The sequence below is a fragment of the Saccostrea cucullata genome, unplaced genomic scaffold (genome assembly GCF_032062105.1).
Source record: "Saccostrea cucullata isolate Sc308-1 unplaced genomic scaffold, CSIRO_AGI_Scuc_v1 ctg7558, whole genome shotgun sequence".
In the NCBI taxonomy this organism is placed as follows: domain Eukaryota; kingdom Metazoa; phylum Mollusca; class Bivalvia; order Ostreida; family Ostreidae; genus Saccostrea; species Saccostrea cuccullata.
In genome coordinates, this window is record NW_026927479.1 from 11,580 (window position 1) to 30,799 (window position 19,220).

The 19,220-nt window shown below is 33.2% G+C and overlaps 2 protein-coding genes across 2 annotated transcripts; both read left to right on the forward strand.

Moving 5' to 3' along the window:
* The first annotated feature begins 3,258 nt into the window (after positions 1–3,258).
* Positions 3,259–8,587, forward strand: LOC134274603 (cubilin-like). The gene is made up of 12 exons (XM_062756878.1): positions 3,259–3,411; positions 3,527–3,686; positions 3,955–4,139; positions 4,352–4,723; positions 4,831–4,987; positions 5,092–5,270; positions 5,649–5,802; positions 5,896–6,083; positions 6,817–6,988; positions 7,240–7,323; positions 7,560–7,653; positions 7,910–8,587. Exons 1-12 carry the CDS (start codon positions 3,259–3,261, stop codon positions 8,433–8,435), a joined length of 2,424 nt encoding a protein of 807 aa, XP_062612862.1. The 3' UTR covers positions 8,436–8,587.
* Positions 8,588–10,976: 2,389 nt separating this feature from the next.
* Positions 10,977–15,180, forward strand: LOC134274605 (alkylglycerol monooxygenase-like). The gene is made up of 4 exons (XM_062756879.1): positions 10,977–11,150; positions 12,063–12,190; positions 13,668–13,819; positions 14,993–15,180. Exons 1-4 carry the CDS (start codon positions 11,028–11,030, stop codon positions 15,127–15,129), a joined length of 540 nt encoding a protein of 179 aa, XP_062612863.1. The 5' UTR covers positions 10,977–11,027; the 3' UTR covers positions 15,130–15,180.
* The last annotated feature ends 4,040 nt before the right edge of the window (positions 15,181–19,220 follow it).

A 19,220-nucleotide genomic window follows, 5' to 3' on the forward strand; every position in this document is an offset into this window, starting at 1 on the left:
CAAAACCGTCTCAATTCACATAGAATATACAAAAAATACACAGTGACAGGTGTCTTCGCGGCACGTGTCTCCACCTGATATGGCACGTGAGGACAGGTGTCCCTAATTACACAGGCCGATCATAGTGACTTTTTCAAAAGCGTTTTTTTTGGGGGGGAGGGGCTTCTCAAGAAAAAAAATAAAAAGCAACCCACCCACCCCAATAATAAAAACAATGATTTAATAAATTAAAAAAGACAATATTCACTATTAATAGTAAAATGCTAGTATGATAATACTCAGCCCCAAGCCAATTCGATGAATGATTCTTATCTGACCAGTTTATATTAATATATTAATTCATATTAAAACAAAATCTTTATCAATTTCTAAACTTGTATTTAAAAACTTGAAACACTAAAAATGTAATTTTGACAAACCAATTGAAGTATTTTTTCCCTGACCAATTACCCCGGTATATAAGAAATGCCAACCTCTGGTATCTAACACAAATGCCTGGTAAGGTACCTTGATGTCTTGTGAATACATGTGATTATGTAAAAATAATTTTTCAATGTCAATTGCAAAATATTGGAAAAAAATTAATTATTTTATTGAGGAACGTCTCACCTGTCCTTAATCAGTAATCGTAACTTGACATATTTCTTTATTTACTTTTTAATCGATCTTTTTAGTAAACCTTTTCTGTAAATAATTTCATTAAATGTACCCTTCCTTAGCTCTTCCATTTTTTTCAAAGGAACATTCATCATAGACAGCTTCAAGAAAGTGGGATCGGAATGATTGATTTCTACATAACTGCATGCACTTACTTTTTCCTATTCCACTTCACGCATTCTATACGAGTTTACCAAAACTTATGTGATAAATCAAATTCAAAATTAAATTAAATTAAATAAAATTCAGTTAAATAAAATTAAATTAAAATTGAATTGCGTTCACGGTGCTGAAATATTAAATTAATCACACAGAAATACACATCTAGTTATTTTAACTGTTTGAAGTTAATTATTTTGATACAGCATGTAAACACTTTTGAAATATTTCTATAATTGGTAAAAATATGGTAACATAATTAAATATTTAACTTTTTGTAAAATAAAAGGTAGGTTGGTTAGTATTGAGATATACTTTCAAAGTTTCCCTGCCTGGGAAACATGGGGAAAACTACACATTGGTGGCTTCCATGTCGGGAATCTGTATGGAAACCACTAAGGCATGTTTACATGGTTTCCTATCTTGGGAAACTTACGGGAAACCACAGGTTGATTGTTTCCATGTCGGGAATCTATGTGGAAACCACCGGGGTATGTTTCCACGGTTTCCTATCTTGGGAAACTTACGGGAAACCACAGGTTGATTGTTTCCATGTCGGGAATCTATGTGGAAACCACTATGTGGTTTCCATAAAATGGAAACTATATGGAAACTACTGATGTCACGATTCCCATATGTTTCCATCGGGTTTCCAAATTTGGGAAACCTGGCTTTTCATCCTGTGATGTCAAGTTAGATATGTCACGTCACCTTATAGATGCAACTCGCCCTAATGTCCAATTTGAATTCGTAATTCTACAAAATGTTGTCATCTATTTTTTTCCTCAAAAAAGCCTGGGTATCCTCTTGCACCAACTTACTATCATTTTTCACTCATATTTCAAATTACTACCCATCTTTCTATATGATGTTCCAATTTCAGCAACAATGTCAAAAACTGTACGGCAGCCGACAACGTCCATTAACGCTTTTAATTTGTTCAGGGGGATCTGCACTTAAAACAGAGCCTCCAAAAAGCGACCACACCTTTAATCAACGTCCATGGCAGTTCTATTTTCTTAAATTTCTTATGCCACCGAAAAACCAGTAATTTAATGTATGTTTCCCAAGCCTTTGTCAATAATATACGCGTTTAAGATAGAGTGATCCCGGATTTTTCACAAAACGTATGACTTGACCGAGATTTGACATTGTCTAACAACTAATAAAGATGAACAATAAATAATCAATTAATAAACTAAATATCCTGTAAAATCAGTGAAACTTTCACACAAAGGTTTATAAAAGATCAAGCAATCATAATAATGACATAATTTTCGTTTTATATACCACATAGGCCGGGTTAAATCTCATTTCACGTATTAAGAATTAAAATGAAAATAATCACGTTAATGTCTCCCCCGCATTTCCAAACAACCGTTTCTATGGCAACTGCCATAGAGTTCCTATCAAAGATATTTAAACTGTTTTTCAATTTAAAATTTTCATCAAGTGTCTATATTTTCATTTGTAATTTTCAACCAATTCCACTTAAAAATATATAAAATATGAAAAAATTCCACGAACTTTTGGATCAACCCTCGTATATAAGGGTTGTCAATAAAAGGTACAAGGACTTAAAGATGCAACGGGCGGTTTCTAATTCCTTGAAAACATCGGACGCCATTTGCAAGTCATCATATGTAATACATTGAACCTGACAGCTTAATTACCCTTCACTTCGTAGGACTAGAAATAAGGCAAAGATATATTTTTGTATGCATGATGCATTAAATGTTATATGGTTCATAACCGCAGGAGGTCATTCCTATCCCCTGAATCCTGAAATGGACAAGTCTCGAAAACAGTTGACCGAGCTTGGAGATCATTCTCATCCCCTTTAGTTCTAACCGAAGACCTCATTCATCTTGAAAAAGATAGCGTTGAAGTTTATAAGAACAATTAAGTGGTGATGATCAAATAAAGTAATGTTGGTGGGGATTCGGCTCGGCTAGATACTGGTTTTGGTCGGCGAAGGCGTCATACATGTACCAGATATCTAACCGAGCCGTCAGACCAACAGGATTATAGATACAGAAGCACAAGTTAATATGATGTATTTTACCCTTGCAAAACTTAAACCAGTTCAATTTGGGTTTCTTTACAATTTCATTATAGAAACTTTAATTTCATGTCCTCGTTTCTTCGGAATAGCTTTAGCCTCTATCCATCCAAATCAAACAATATTCCTTTCGGTTTCACGATTGAAATGAAAAAAAATTTGCAGTCCCTCCCGTTGAAAATTCGATTGTGTGTCAGTGTTTTTGAAACATTTGAATGCCAGACGCACTTGTACATGTGACCGTCTTCACAGTACCCAGTATGTTTTTGATGATGTTTCTGTTTATGATTACGTTATCATAAGTTTTTAAAATATATTAATTTTTGAGGAATATTTGTTCTTCAGTTTGTGGTGGCGTTATAGACCAGGCGGCGGGAACCATGGTCCTCCCCACCTTTAATGGTTACTATAGAAACAACATGGACTGTACGTATGTTTTCCGACAACCGGAAGGAAAACGAGTCGCCATCACCTTCACCCAGTTCAACCTTCAGCAGAGGAATGCCGACGGGAAGTGTATGGATTATGTTCAGGTAACTCTCGATCCGTGCTGTTTGAGCAACTCTGATGTTTAAGTGTTTGAGGCTGCGTGAACACTGTATTTTTACAGATGTAAAAGACTAACGTAAAAATCTTTCATTTTTATAGATTTCTGATTCTGGGTCCACACTACCGATAGCTGAACATTGTGGAATCATATCCTCCCCTTTCACAGTGACCTCGACCTTTAATGAACTCTCTGTTCGGTTTTATTCTGATGCTTACACACAAGGAACAGGAATCAGTATTTCCTATATTCAAGTTGAACGTAAGCTATGCTATTGGGTATTCCCCCAGTTCAAGTCGAACGTAAGCTATTCTAATGGTATTTCCTATGTACAAGTCGAAAGACAGCTATTCTTCTTGGTATTTCCCATGTTCAAGTCAAACTTGAGCTGGTCTATTGATCATTATGATTCATGTTCATGAAAATTAAAAAAAAAAACATTATTCATGACCCTAGTCTTATTCAAAACAATGAAGATTTATATTCATGTATGAATTATCTGTATTAACGGGTTTTCTTTCTTCTTAAGCCTGTGGCGGGAAATATGAATTGCTGGAAGGTCGCTTCTTCCCCCCGGTTTACAGCAACCTATACTCCGCCAACGAGAACTGTGACTTTCATATACAGACTTATACCGGAAGTAAAATTATGGTTGCCTTTAGCAAATTTAGACTAGAGAATAACTGGGCAGCTAGTTGTGTGGACTATTTAGAGGTAAAAGATTTGCACGTAACCTCAAAATTTACTGAAAGATTTAATTAACACTGTATCTAATGCACAGTTCAAGTCTTTTAAGAATGTCTACAAAAATTATCCAGAATAATAAGATATTGTGGTTAAATCAAGTTTATTCTAGAGGACCCACTTGTATATAGATAAATGCACAGTAGAGATTAATAGATGTCAGTGTTGATTTTTTTTCTCAGATCGTTGACCCGTTTGCTTTCGAACACCAAACTCTATCAAACGGGGATCCACATGATCACGTCCTGGAGAACAGCCACAAACATTACTGCGGCGCCACTTTCCCGCCAAACACGCTTTACCATGGCAATGAGCTATTCATCAAGTTCCGATCGGACGGGACGGTGGAGACTGAGGGGTTCGTCTTAGAGTGGGCAGCGTGTGGTGGTAAAATAACCGACCATTACGGTGAAATCAAGTCACCGGAACTCTACCTCGCGCATGCGTTTGATATAACATGCGAGTACACTATAGAACCACTAGATGTGGAATCCTTTTTTGTGCAGTATAAATCAGAGTACACTCAGTCAAGCGCCTGTGATAATGCTTTAAAGGTATACCAACAAATGTTTCTTGGAAATTTATTTATGAAAATCAGTTTGTTTCATATAAAAAAAAATAAAGATTTTGAAAAATATTGAATATGTTTTCAAATCTATAGGTTGAAGAAATTGGTCCCCAGAACAGTACACTGCTAAATCTTCCATGTTCAAATGAGGGAAATGGACTGTTACAAACTGGAGCCAAGAAATTAAAGCTAACCTTTAATCAGGCACTCGGAAGACCTCGTGGTTTTAAGTATAGTCTTATATGGACAGGTCCGTTTTTCATATTGTAACATATTCTAAAGCAGTTAAAAGATTTTTTTTCTGTATGATAAGTGCCTATCTTTAAAATAATTTATCTTTTTATCATTTAATAGCTTGTGGCAGCCGGGTTACCACGCCTACAGGCAAAATTCGATCACCATTTTGGCCTGGATTTTATCCAATTAAACGATCGTGCTCTTACGTCATAGACAGCGTGTCTGGAAGCAATGTTGTGTTGGATTTCTTGAACTTAAATCTTGTAAAAACTGGCACCTGTGAAGACTATATACAGGTGAATGATGATGCTTTTTTTTTTATTTCAGCATGTTTAAATGACGAAGAATATACAAATAAAGTTAAGATTATCAAGTTCGGAAAAGAGAACCAATTAATTAAACCAATACTATAAGACTTTTTGAAAACATCTTTTATCATTATACCAAATATTGACTTTCATTGTTTTTCATGTTGAGACTTGTAAAGGAATCAGAAGGATGCAAACTTTATCGTGTAAATAAATTTTACATAGTCAAGAGTTCATTGCAATCTATTTAGGAACATTGACTGTTGTCTTTGTTAAAAAATATACAAATAATTTACTAAAGAGTATTTAATCTATGTAATGCATATATACTTTATACTTATAGCTTTATTCTTAAATTTTTAAAAGATCCACAATGGTGTTGACGAAAATTCTCCATTGTTAAGAGTGGTGACCGGAAGTACGATCCCAGAAACAACGATATCGACAACCAGTCGTATGTTCGTTAAGTTTGTAGCCCAGTGTGACGTCAGCTCGGAGGGATTTCAGGCCAAATGGAGTGGTGAGTACTGTCGTAACCCAAAAACCTGCCTTTATTCATTCTTAAATGTAATCAGCATTGCTGATTTATCTAAATATGAAATGTTTTACCTAGTGTGTGGAGTGACATTGAGTGAAGAATCGGGAGAAATTATGTCCCCTAGTTATCCTAAGAATTACATCCGGGACATTGTCTGCAGTTACACCATCACTCAATACCCAGGAAGGATAACCTCTCTTACTTTCATAGATTTCGATGTCGGATCCAAAGTGGACGGGTCGTGTATCGATGATTATGTAGAGGTAAAGTGGACATGTAATGGTATATTTCGTTTGAAATTTTTATAGGCTTTGTTCTCTGTTACACATATCTAACGTTACTTGGTTAGTACATAGTATGTTTAGAAAAAAAAAATCCTTTTTAAAATTCATTTTGTAGTGTTTTTTTCTGTTTTTCTTATTTTTAAGCCAGCATTTCTTTTGAGGTATAAATAATGAGTCATAAAGTGGGTTGGTGGTTATCTGTCACGGTGCAGCTTTGCGAACCAAGTCTACCTAAGAAATTAAGATATTTGTTAAGTGAAATATTTGCTTAATTCTGAATCTTCTTGTTTACATTGGAGGTGAAAACTTATTTGTCACTTACTTTTTGATAAACACTGAAACTAAACACAACGGAATACATGTAAGTGATTTATAGCATTTGATGGAATGTAGGTGTAATATATAGCACATGTAAGTAAATTTATTAAACACAATATGAGCTCGTTTTAAAAAGAACATTCTGAAATACATAAAAGTAGTGTAATAATGTAATCATCTACTAATGTGAGTTTGCTTTTTTATTGCATTTGTGTATTCTGTATTGTAAATATTTAATTTAATTATCATGTTCATGAAGCCAGCAACTGAAAAGCGTACAGATTTATGATGGTGGGATCAATCACTAGTTCTAAAATTTGCATTGTTTATTGAACTTTTTGAGCATGATTTCTCTTCGTTATCTCCAATTTTTTTTTAATTACCACTTTTACAGATCAGAGATGGATTTTTTCGACAGTCTACTTTGTTAGGAAAGTATTGCGGTAAATTACAAAGATTCACCATCAATTCCACAAGTAACACCCTTAACCTTATATTGGTATCCAGTAGCAACCAAAACATCCGGTACGGAGGGTTCAAGGCCATATACAAATCCAATGTCAAAGGTAGTATACCTAGAAATAAACATTTTAACAGTTTAGTCAGCCAAATTTATGAATTGTGCAGTTTAGGAATGAGGAGGGGGGATGGTATTCCTCGCAATAAAAGGAAATCATTAACATCGGTGGTTATTGAATTAAGTTTATATGTTAATTATTTATTATTTAAAATCAAATCATATTGTTTTCAGTAATGAAAAGATATTTCTTGTATAACCATGTAGCTGCTATATTGAGTTTTTTTTCTTCTCATATAGAGACGATGTTAACTTCTACAGCGGCATCACCAAACTTCACAGTTATCTACAAAGGACTAACTGCGGATCAACAAAATTTACTGGGTAAATAGATGTAAACTGTGTAGCTTTATGATGCATTTTGTTCATGTGGACATACCATTTATTATAATGACTTGAGGTGATAAGGGATGTTTAAATGAGTAAGGAATTTTCTTACACAGCTCTGATTTTTACATTAAAACTAGCTCAGGGGAGGACATCATATTATTGTCGTTTACCAAGTTTTGTTGTCTTTTTCGGTACACGTTAATTCCAGACGGCCCTTTTGTCTGTTGTAGATCTGGATATAGCGCTCATCTGTACCTTATCCATTATCATCGTTATTCTCATTGTTGTTATCCTCGTCCTCTTACTACTGAAAAGAAAGAACAAGTAAGCAAAGATGTTGAGGAGCAATAATTGAAAAAGTTAATTTGTAGAGAATTACAGTTAAGCTTTATAGATTTTTAAAAGGCCAAAAAAGTTTTTTTTAATGTTCGAGACTAACATAATAATAATATTTAGACGCATGTATGTTAAAATTTGAAAATTAGTTTTTGTTCATTTGAAAGAAATAAATACCAGTAAAATTGTTCGTTTGCATGTTTTCTCTGAAATAGATACATTCGATGTTTACATACGTTTTCAGACCACCTTTGATTGTACAAGAGCAAAAGGTTGAAGTTTCGAACTCTTCACGCAATGATGGCGTGTTAAATTACCGTGATAACACTCAACTGTTAGACATTTACAACAAAGTTGATTCGCCTAGCCATCAAAACAAAGATGACGTGAAAGCAGAAATTAACCTTACACTACAACAACAGCTAAGAGAACAACAGAGACGCAAAAGTACAGGAAGTCACGTGACTCGTGACGTGTACGTACAGCCGCTAAGAAAGCCTCTGCAGGAAAAGATTCAAGAATCCACGGAATTCAAAGCTACCTCTCCGTCCAGTGTGGCGAGTTACAAACAAACTGCTGACAACTACGCTCAGATGACAGAGACATTTAAAGAGGACACTTTTGATTTGGATAACTACACCAAAGTCGACCCACGTGCTAAAAGCCCCGTCCTTAAATTTTCTACAAGCAAGAAAGGATATGCGAACGATACTTACGATGACGTAGAAAGCACAAGAGCAAAGACATCCTCTGAAATGATGTACCTGTAGTAGGAAAAAACCCATATGAACCTTAGCATTTCAATATGCACTAAATATTCATTCAGTGATGGAGGACACGTTAACTTACACATCTGCCTGCTTTGACCTTGAATATACTTTGGAGGTATATGTACATGACTCAGACAATAAAGAAAAATCAACAAACTTACAGTTTATTAGAAATCCTCTCATAAGGTGATGATAATGAATTATTAAGATTAATGTCGAGATTTCCTGTCTTATGAAAAATGTATTGTCAAGTGTTACGCAGCATGATCTTTAATAAATCATGATATTTTGTACCAATTGATGCATGTGAAAATATATATGTTAAAAACCCACACATGAAAGAAAGAGTTAAGTTTCTTTGTATTTGCAATTATTAAAGACGTTCGATCCTGAGCTTTTGAGCGGATTTTGGTCCTGTCCTTTATTTATAAAATTCTGCATCATTTTTAGGTTCTAACATTAAATCTGAATTCTTTAATGCAAATTGAACTATATTCAGTGAAAAAACGCGATTAAATTCCATTCAAGTAGACTTAAGCTAGGAACTATTTTCGTGGCGGAAGGTTTTTAGAAGAAAATGATCAGTTTTTTCCCTTTTGAACTATAACAGTACTGTTAAATTTAGATTTCTATTTTTCCATGCTGGTTGCACACAAAGCTGTTTTTTGCTGTGAAATGTGTACGCTGGTTCTGAACTATCCATTAAATTATTTTTAATGAATTCTTTCAAGGAAATGTGACAAATATAGTAAATACATGTATATTCTGTAAATCCAGGAAAAAATTGAGCAAATTTTAGTGAAAATTTACACTTTTTTAGTAATTTCTGAAAATTTACGTCATATACCCCCACTTTTGATGTTCTTTTCTAAATATTTAAGACAACTTTGACCCATTTGCTTATTTGCAGAAAAAGTTTCAGACTTTAAAATAATTTTCTTGCTTATTAAATTTTCAATGCCAGAAAAATCACATTTTATTAGTGTAGAAAGGTCAAAGAATTAAATATGCGAAGTAATTTGAAACTTTTTCTTAGTCACACTTTTAAACCCTTATAGCGAGCGCAGCTGATCAGCGTCGCGAAGCGACGCTCGTAACTGCATTTAAGATTTATGTGACTCTTTTGTTTTATGTGACTGACAACGCCTGGGCGAAGAGAAAATTTGGACTACTGCACATTCATTCTTTAGAATTTTTTGCCGCAGTAATTTTGACCCACAATGCATCACTTAGCAAAGTTGCATTCTCGCGAGAATGACGGCAAATGTTCAACAAAAAGTTTACTCGCCTTGATTAAATGGATACATATTGAAGATAAATTGTAAACGTAACTTTTTTCATTAACTTTCAGCACTGTTCAGTTTTTTTTTGGAATCAAATTTTTATATATTTGTGAAAACTTTACATACGACGTCATGTGACGTCAGTGTAGTCTAGACGCACCAAATGTCACGTGCGGTTTGACGAGCCCGATCTAAATTAAAACGAATAGAAGAGTTTGCGCTCGCTCTAACGGTCGCACCGTAAAGCTGAAACTTATATGGATTGTTCAACATATTAAAGACGTCAGAGACCGTAATCATAAAACCCTTAAGCGTTATCAAAACTACACAAAAACTGCTTTATCTTAACTTTAAAACTACCAGAAAAGGAAACAAATTCTGGATATTAGGTTACTAATTCACAACAAAAGTCTGTTATGAGGAGCATGAAAGAAGATGCAAGCATGATTAAGAATCGTTTACCTTTGCACATTCTTAAGAAAGAAATAATATTGCTTATTATAAATAATTATACATAATATAATTTTTTTTGATTTTTGAATTAAAAACAGCATATATTAATAACCTGTTTAAAAAACCCTTATCTTTCAACAGGTGTATTAATTTTTTATTAATCGTTACGTGAATATAAAGCGAGGGTGGAAATACGAAATTAAATTCCAAATTTCATAACTTATTCCTATCAATTTATGTTCCAGTATGTCAAATTCGTAAAGAAATAGAAAAGAATCAAAGACAATTTTTAAACTCTTCAATGTCATTCCATTTCCGATCCCTTTTTTTTATTTTATTTTTATTTTTTTAAATTTAAACTAAACATACTTCCTTTTTTCACAAGAGTTTGCCTTCTTTAAAGGTTTCTTTCATGGGGAGGAATTGGAAGCAAATTTATATACATCTGAAAAGAATCAAAGCGGATCCTTTTTTTTTATTTTTTATTTTTTTTTTTTTAAATAAACATTCACAAGAGTTTGGAAGTTTCTTTCATGGGGGGGGAAGCTATATACAGGCCCCCCCCCCCCCCCTTTTGAGTCCAAAAAATACACAATATTTGATAAATCAATGTTTTTTTGGTGTGGCTGTGGGCCCCTACCCTGACCTCAAACTGGTCGCCCCCCCCCTTTTCAAAATTTCTGGATCCGCCACTGATATAAAAGCATTATAAAATGTTTGAATATCATACAACACTGTCAGATATATTTGAATTTAAATCGGGTTCGTAATACCTAAATTTTGTTTTGCCTGTAGTACTTTCACTTTCTTCACGATCAAAGTCCAAAACAAAGTCAGCTGTTACTTGTTGGAGAAAATGGAAAATAATGTCGACGTCGTGACAAAAATATTTACAAGGTTGAGAAGACTTTTCTACATTGTGTCTCCAAAAGAAACTTCTTTTCCAACAGTGGAAAAAGTTCCAAAGTATGTCGATGAGGTATGTATTGATACTGAATACCATCCTGAACTTTTCATTGCTTTTTGTCTGTGTGTATTAATATTTATCTTGGGTTATGGCCAGTAAGCAATACTTTCATATCCTCCCATTTATGGCTTTCAACTTTGTAATGTTACCCAACTGGTTCATTGGTTTACTTGGTCTGATGGCTGACATATTCCTGCGAAGAAATCATGTTTCACCAACATATACTGTTTCTAAAAACCTTACAGCTGATGAAATATCATTCAGTAATGTTCTCTGTTTGACGGGACTAAATGCTCCAATATATATATTCAGTGGCTGCAGCTTTAAACTGGCTTTTAAAAATTGTCTATATCACCATGATCAGAACGATGCTTAAAGACAGAAATAGGAGTATTTTAGAATATATTTTATGAATAGATTATGTCTACAATAAATTCAATGATTGGAACAAATTAGTTACGAAAATGAATTCTTCGAATCTGTTTTGGCATTTCAAATTTCATCTTTAGAAATTAATATTAATATCAATCAAAAGTGAGAAGTTTTAAAAGTGGCATACACGGTGCCTGAAATAACATGTTGTGTTCAAGAAGAAGAACATTTAAGCAATAAGCTAAGGGATCTAAGTGGTGCATTCATTAGGATATTTGCTGATAAAAAAGGGATATAATGATTAGAATAAGATATCCCCTCTAGCTTGTTTAATGTTCAATGGAAAACAGGATTCCTTCCCCAGTGGAAGTCCTACAGCAGAGTTTCCAAGATGGAACGTCTTTATCAACAAACCCCTACTGTATACTTTTGTTGCACTTCGATATTTACTTGACTCTTCTCATTAACCCTAATGTCGTTAAACATATCATTTAGATACATGTACGTATACTTCATGTTATTGCGAATAAATTTGAAATTAATATTTTCCAGGCCATACCATTTTTCATTTGTTTGATAATTCTGGAAGTTCCTATTTTGTACTTGAGAGGGAAACGCCTGCCGCGATTTAATGACAGCTTTGGTTCTTTGGCGAATGGGCTGCTGTCTCTATTGCACGGGTAAGTATTAAAGGGACATGGACACAGTTTCAACTGATTTGTTTTTTTTTTAAACAAATTTTAATGTTTACAATTCCTAATTAAGGCAAATCAAATGATCAGCAAGAAATTTTTAAAACATCTAATTGTTGATTTACAAAGATTATACAGAACTTAAAATTCTTCATAATCTAAACAAGGCTCGAGCCTTGTTTTTGTTTTCATATAGAAAATATCATATTTATAACAAAATAATATTCAGTAAATCAGTAAAAAATTGTCCAATGCTATTTAGAATTAAGTTCTTTATTGAAAAATTTGCTCTGAACGAATATATATTAGTATATTTAACCTACGTAAACAAAAACATGACACGGGCCTTGTTTACATAACAAAGATTTGGAGCTCTAAATCTGTCTTGTATCTCGACAACTGAAATTCAAACTTTTGATAATCATTAAGAATAATTATTTGCAGAAAAGACGGAAAAATAAGTTTGAAAAATTTCAGTTGAAACTGTGTCCATGTCCCTTGAAAAAGCTTTTTAAGAATTTACATATTTGAAAAATTTCACAGCAACCTTACCAAAACTTATAAGAAACTGTGTCCATGTCCCTTGAATTAGGTACAAGCTTTTTAATTTGGAATTTACATATCAATTCTTGCACCCATCATACACTCACTCTATAAATAATTTAGTCCTATGTCAAAATTCTTGGAACAATACCATAAGACAAATTTAAAGTTTCTCTTATCGCTCTAACCTTGACACGCTCTCTTTTTTGACAACATCAGACAAAATTGAACGTTTCCGCCCGACATCCCATTTCGGTCTTTCTGTCCTCTGCTGATCATTCAATGACCATTACCTACCAAAAATCGCTGAACCTATCTATAAACAAGTCTTTATTTACATTTTTTCCTCTGCGTGTCTGATTAATCATCGTAACTGTCTCTACTGCCGATTTCCATATTTTGACGTAAAAATGCATTACAACTCGTTTCAGCAGTTTTCTACCATTTCGACATTTCCTTTGTTCAATACCTCAGATTAAAACAACAATGTTTATGATCAAAAAGCAATGACGTCATTTTATTTTCAACTTAAAGACTAAAAATGTCTTAAATTTTTGTCTTATAAAATATTGGGTGATTAGACGCGTTTTTAGATGCTTTTCAATGTGTTTGTCTTTTTTCATTCTAACAATATACGCTTTAAAACGTGACGTTTAGTTGCGACGCGGCGACACCCCTTATGTTTCAAACGTATATAAAATTAATTCAATGAAACATTATTAAATGAAAATTTCAATTTTGATTAGATTTATTTTGGTGCATCTTTTGATACATTACATTTGATAATATTACGCCAAATATTAAAGATATGGACACAGTGACATTACTTTTGGATCAACCCTCGTATTTTATAGTCCACGGAAGTAATTCATATTCTTTCGATACTACGTTTTTAAGGACATTTTTCTCCTCACATTTTCAGGCTGCTGTTTCGTTCTGTGGAGCTGGTGACCTATATCTGGGTCTATGAACACTTTAACCTTGTTGACCTCCCGTGGGACAGTCCGTGGACCTGGTTATTAGGCTTCCTGGGGGTGGACTTCGGATACTACTGGGTACATCGATGCGGTCACGGTAAATAATCATTCTACATCACTCCACTATAGTATATAGTTATGAGAATAACTTTATGAATTTTAACCAAAATGCTATTTTTTTTATTTCTTAATTTCTTAAAATATTCTACCGGTACTTTTAACTCTTTTTGGTGTAGCTGGTAAACAAATACAAATAAAATGTACATTTAATTTCACTACTCTCCACCGCTAATTTCATAATGACGCAGAAATAAGCAAGTTTCCTTTCTATCCATGATTTTGCATTAGTCAACTTAGTTCTGATTAAGGACAGATGAAATAAACAAATTTTTGTCAAAAAATTTGAAAATAACAACTTGAGTCATGTTTTAATTAGTAAAATGAATAAGTTTAACCGTGGTTTTTGAATTTTTATTCAAATTCTCAAAAAATGGGATTTGAAGAGAAAAAATATTTGTATAGATTAATAAAGATGGTTTCTGAGAGGTAGAATTTTGAACATCATAGAAGGTTTACAATTTCTTTATATTGAAGAAATTTATTTTTTACATCATTTTCAATGAAATAAGACCAGAAAATATATACCAATCCAGGCATCCATTTTTTTTGCTTGTATCATCTGTCCTTAAGAGTAAAGTAGTTTGTTGCATCATTTATTCAATGTTTTGCGTTCAACATTTTCAGAGAAGTATAAATCTACCTATCATAATAATGCTTATCATGATATATGTAATTATATATCTCCAGGGCATCTGATCCCACCTAGTTGCTAGCTTGCCATTAAGATTATGGGTATATGAAACAAATGAGTAAGATTCTGCATTGTCTTATAATTTGTGTAGATATATCGGTCAATGTAGGTAGGAAATTGGATACTGTTTGCTTATAAAACGTCGTAGATAGACGTATATTTAATGGTCGAATTGTAGACCACAATAAGATTTGTCTTTTTTTTCATTTAAATATTTTTGAATATATTCTGTTACTTGTGAAAAAACAGGTCTGCTAATAACACACGACAACGTATGTAAAATGTGTTCCATTAATGTTGAATAAAAAAAACAACAATATATGTCTTGAGAATGTGAAATGTGAATGAATTCTAGGCAAGTTGTTTAATGTGCAATTACAACAAGTAATATACGATTTTTAAGGTATTATAGTTCTTGTAAGATAAATAAAAGCCTTTTCATGTACATATTTTATGTAGAGGTCAATATAATGTGGGCGGGGCATCAGGTCCACCATAGTTCAGAGGACTATAACCTTGTGACTGCACTCAGACAGTCGGCACTTCACAGATATGTTGGATGGGTAAGAGTTATCGTCCTTGCTAGAAAGAGTTAGCGCTCCTGAGCTATTATGAACATTGCTGTCTTAACTTGACATATCACAGCACTGCATTAGATTCCATCAATATATCAGAATGAGACTTTCCTCCTCAAGTTACTTTCCCTTCTTTTTTCGATTAAAAAAGAAGTATTTAATGAATTATGATAGATTTGAAATAGTGTGTGTTTATTACTATTATTATATTAGCTATTTACAATTTAAGTATGCACAAAAAATACAACAGAGGAGATATCTTTTTTATGAAACAAAATGAAAAATTGAAAAAAATATGTGTAAGAAATAAATTAAAACAGAATTCATTAAAATAAGAATCTGTTTCATAGAATTTTTTAGCAAGGATTGCTTATGTAATTAGATTAGAATTTAGATTAGAATACCTTTGTATTACTGACCACCTTGTGTATATTATCATGAGAAATCCATTGTTTACCATTCTAACACTTTATTGTAATATAACCACACAGGCCAGGCAATCATTTTGGTTCTCTGCTAGTTAAATGTCAAACTTCTCATAGTGTAAACTTGTAAGGCATTCCAATGAAATTAAGTTTGACCACAATGGCTACATTGACTCTGAACTTTAAGATGTGGCAATTGATTCATAGTCCTGCAGATATATATGAAGTGTGATGGTCTTCAAAATAGGCATAAACAAAATTACAGACGAAATAAACCCACAGTGACAGATGGATGATTCTTTAAAATCTCAACCTTTTAACTAGAGGTATAATGTTACTGTGAAAACTTTGAAATAATCTGTTTTACGGTTTATCTTTGCTTTTATAAAACCAATTTTCTGTTAAGTCAGACAACGCAATTAAAGTCTAAGAAATTGAAGAACATTTTTTTCTCAATCCAACAAATATCGTTATTGGGACCTCGGTTAATAATTGTACAATTTTGTTACGCAGAAGCATCCAGAATGCTGGTTTATGTCAGCGTAATGTCTTCTTGTTAGGAAACTTGTTTCTGCTTTATAGGTCTTAAGAAAGGTCTTTAAAATGTTAATTACAAATTTATTGTTAATGAAATAACATTTAAATAAAAAGAATAAGCCTTATAAAGCTTCCCCAAACTCTCTATCCAATGCAGAAATGTAGATCCCTATAATGAGTAAACGTCAATTAAAAGAAACAGGTATTTTATATTTTTAATAAATAGCAATGATATGCATAAAAATCTTGTAATTGTTTATTAGTTGCTTTTCCTTAAAAAAAAATAATTGATTCAGTCGCCAATTTGTTTTTGTATCCACTTTCGCGCGATCTCTTGAAAACTACGGAAATACTAATACATGAACATGGTTTAAACACGATGCCCTGGAAATTCTAGAGGTGGGATCAGGTGCCTAGGAGGAGTAAGCATCCCCTGTTGACCGGTCACACCGCCACAAACCCCGTGTTTTATGTTAACGGAACATTTCTAACTCAAATTTAGTATAAAAACTTTTTAAGTCAACGGAACATTTCTAAGTAAAATTTAGTATAAAAACTTATAACAATTGATATGAAACAAGTCTGTAAGCTTAAATACTACCCAGTGATACGACCCAGTGATACATTTTATTTGTAACATTAACAAGGTCATACCAACGACGATAGAATATTATCAAAATGCTGAATGAGAAAAGAATTCAATTTTCATATCCAAAATACAATATAATATTTCTATAGCGCGTTATAATGAAGATACTAGTACTCTAGTGCACTTAATATTAAAATATACATACTGTAAGTATACAAAATGGAGAACAAACCACTTATACAAATACATATATTTGTGCGTAAAAAATAGGATAATTAAAAGATCTTATATAAACTAAAAGACTAAGAAATATTACTAATGTTATGCGCATTATCTGTGTCACACACCATGCCAAACTCGAACCCATAACCTTGACTTAAAATAAAAAAAAATATTTCAGAGTTTTAAAGGAAATAGTTTGCAGAGTTAACAAGCAAATTCAAAGAATTATGTTCCCCCGCTTTCGGTGTCTTTGTGGGTGAGATATAATTTTTTGATGACATTTTATGTCAAATATGAATGCCCTATCGTATGTCATTTGGAAATTATCACCGAAATTGATTTTTAGAAAAAAAAAAATAAGATTAATCGTGAAGGTCAAGGGGTCAGAAATCATCATGCTCGGAAATATCTTGTCACAGGCAGTGCATATATGAAATACGAAAGCTCTATATCTTATCAATCAAAAGTAACTGTATAAGTAAAAATTAACAATTTTGAAAAGTAGGTCAAACTTCGAAACTTTTAGGTCAAGGTCACAAGAACAAAAATCATAGTGTATTTAGAAAGGTTATGTCACAGGCAATACACAGATTTAATATGAACGCCCTATCTCTTCTCATTCAGAATTCATGACCAAGGTTAAAGTTTTTTGAAAAGTAGGTCAAGGTTAAGGTCACATAGTCAAAAATCATAGTGTTTTTAAGCATGTTAGGGGGGTCTTGTCGCAGGTAATACACATTTTGGTAAAAAATCCCTATCTCTTCTCATTCAAAAGTTATGGCCAATTCAAAGTATTTAATTTTCAAAAATTAGGTCAAACTTCAAGGTCAAGATCATGGGGTCAAAAATCAAAGTGTATTTAGAAAGATCTTGTCACAGGTAATATACATGTTTAATATGAAAGTTCTTTTCTTCTCATTCAAAAGATATATCTAAGGTTAAAGTTTTTGTGACGTCGAGCATCCCCAGCCAGACTGACAGAGGGACAGACGAATGAGATTTAATGTCCACTCGCTTTCGCGAAAGCGGGGGACAAAAAAAAATCCGCGGAGACCAGAGGTGCAGTGTACAATGTATGAACTGCTACTGTGTTTGACAGTTTCTGTTACAGAATACCCAAACTTCCAACAACGTTAACATTACATAATTTTTAACAACAACAAGATGTGTTTGTGAAACACTATGCGCCCGGCGGCAACAAATTTTAAAAAAAAACATATTTTTAGCATATAGATCACAGTCAAGGTCACAAGGTCATTGATCTGTGTCATTTGTAAGAACTTGATTAGTGAAGTATACATACCAAATACGAAGTCTCTATCTCTCATGGTTCAAAAGTTATCTTGAAGGTTCAGAAAAGCTATTTTTAGCATATAGGACACAGTCAAGGTCACAAGGTCATTGACCTTGGTGTCTTGTGAAAGGGCTTAATTAGTGGAGTATACATGTCAAATATAAAGTCTCTATCTTTCTTCGTTCAAAAGTTATGGCGAAGGTTAAAATTTGTTGTCAAAAAAGCTATATTTAGCGTATAGGTCACAGTCAAGGTCACAAGATCATCGACCATGGTGTCATTTAAAAGAGCTTAATCAGTGGTGATTGCATACCAAATAAGAAGTCACTATCTTTTATGGTTCAAAAGTTATGACGAAGGTAAAAGTTTGCGGAAAAAAACTATTTTTAGCATATAGGTCACAGTCAAGGTCACAAGGTCATTGACCTTGGTGTCATTTGAAAGAGCTTAATTAATGGAGTATGCATACTAAATATGAAGTCTTTATCTTTCATGGTTCAAAAGTTATGGCGAAGGTTAAAGTTTGCAGACAAATAGATACAGACAGACAGAAAGACAGGACAAAAACAATAACGCCTCGGATCTTTCGATTCGGGCGCATAAAAATAGATTTTTTTGTAGTTCATTACGTTAAATGTTCACATGTTCATTTATGGAACGCCGTCACTGCCTTATAGCAGCACACAACATTGCATTGCGTCAACCTTCCACTACATTATGTCAACACTTTATGACATTTTCTACACTACTATTGCATTGTGTCAACCTTCCATTACATTATGTCAACTCTTTATGACATTAACCCACAATACTATTGTATTATGTCAACCTTCCATTATATTGTGTCAACTCTTTATGACATTAACCCACAATACTATTGTATTATGTCAACCTTCCATTATATTATGTCAACTCTTTATGACATTAACCCACACTACTATTGCATTTGTCCCACTTCCATTACATTATGTCAACTCTTTATGACATTAATGTCAGTTTCCATTACATTTTGTCAACTATTTATGACATTAAGCCACACTACCCT

Bases quoted from the DNA above. Each gene is read 5' to 3' on its own strand.
- LOC134274603 (XM_062756878.1), top strand. From the start codon at position 3,259: ATGGTCCTCCCCACCTTTAATGGTTACTATAGAAACAACATGGACTGT. The intron at 6,084-6,816 runs GTAAAGTGGACA...CCACTTTTACAG, and splicing joins GTATCGATGATTATGTAGAG to ATCAGAGATGGATTTTTTCG. The intron at 7,324-7,559 runs GTAAATAGATGT...TGTCTGTTGTAG, and splicing joins GGATCAACAAAATTTACTGG to ATCTGGATATAGCGCTCATC.
- LOC134274605 (XM_062756879.1), top strand. From the start codon at position 11,028: ATGGAAAATAATGTCGACGTCGTGACAAAAATATTTACAAGGTTGAGA. The intron at 12,191-13,667 runs GTAAGTATTAAA...TCACATTTTCAG, and splicing joins CTGCTGTCTCTATTGCACGG to GCTGCTGTTTCGTTCTGTGG. The intron at 13,820-14,992 runs GTAAATAATCAT...TATTTTATGTAG, and splicing joins GGTACATCGATGCGGTCACG to AGGTCAATATAATGTGGGCG.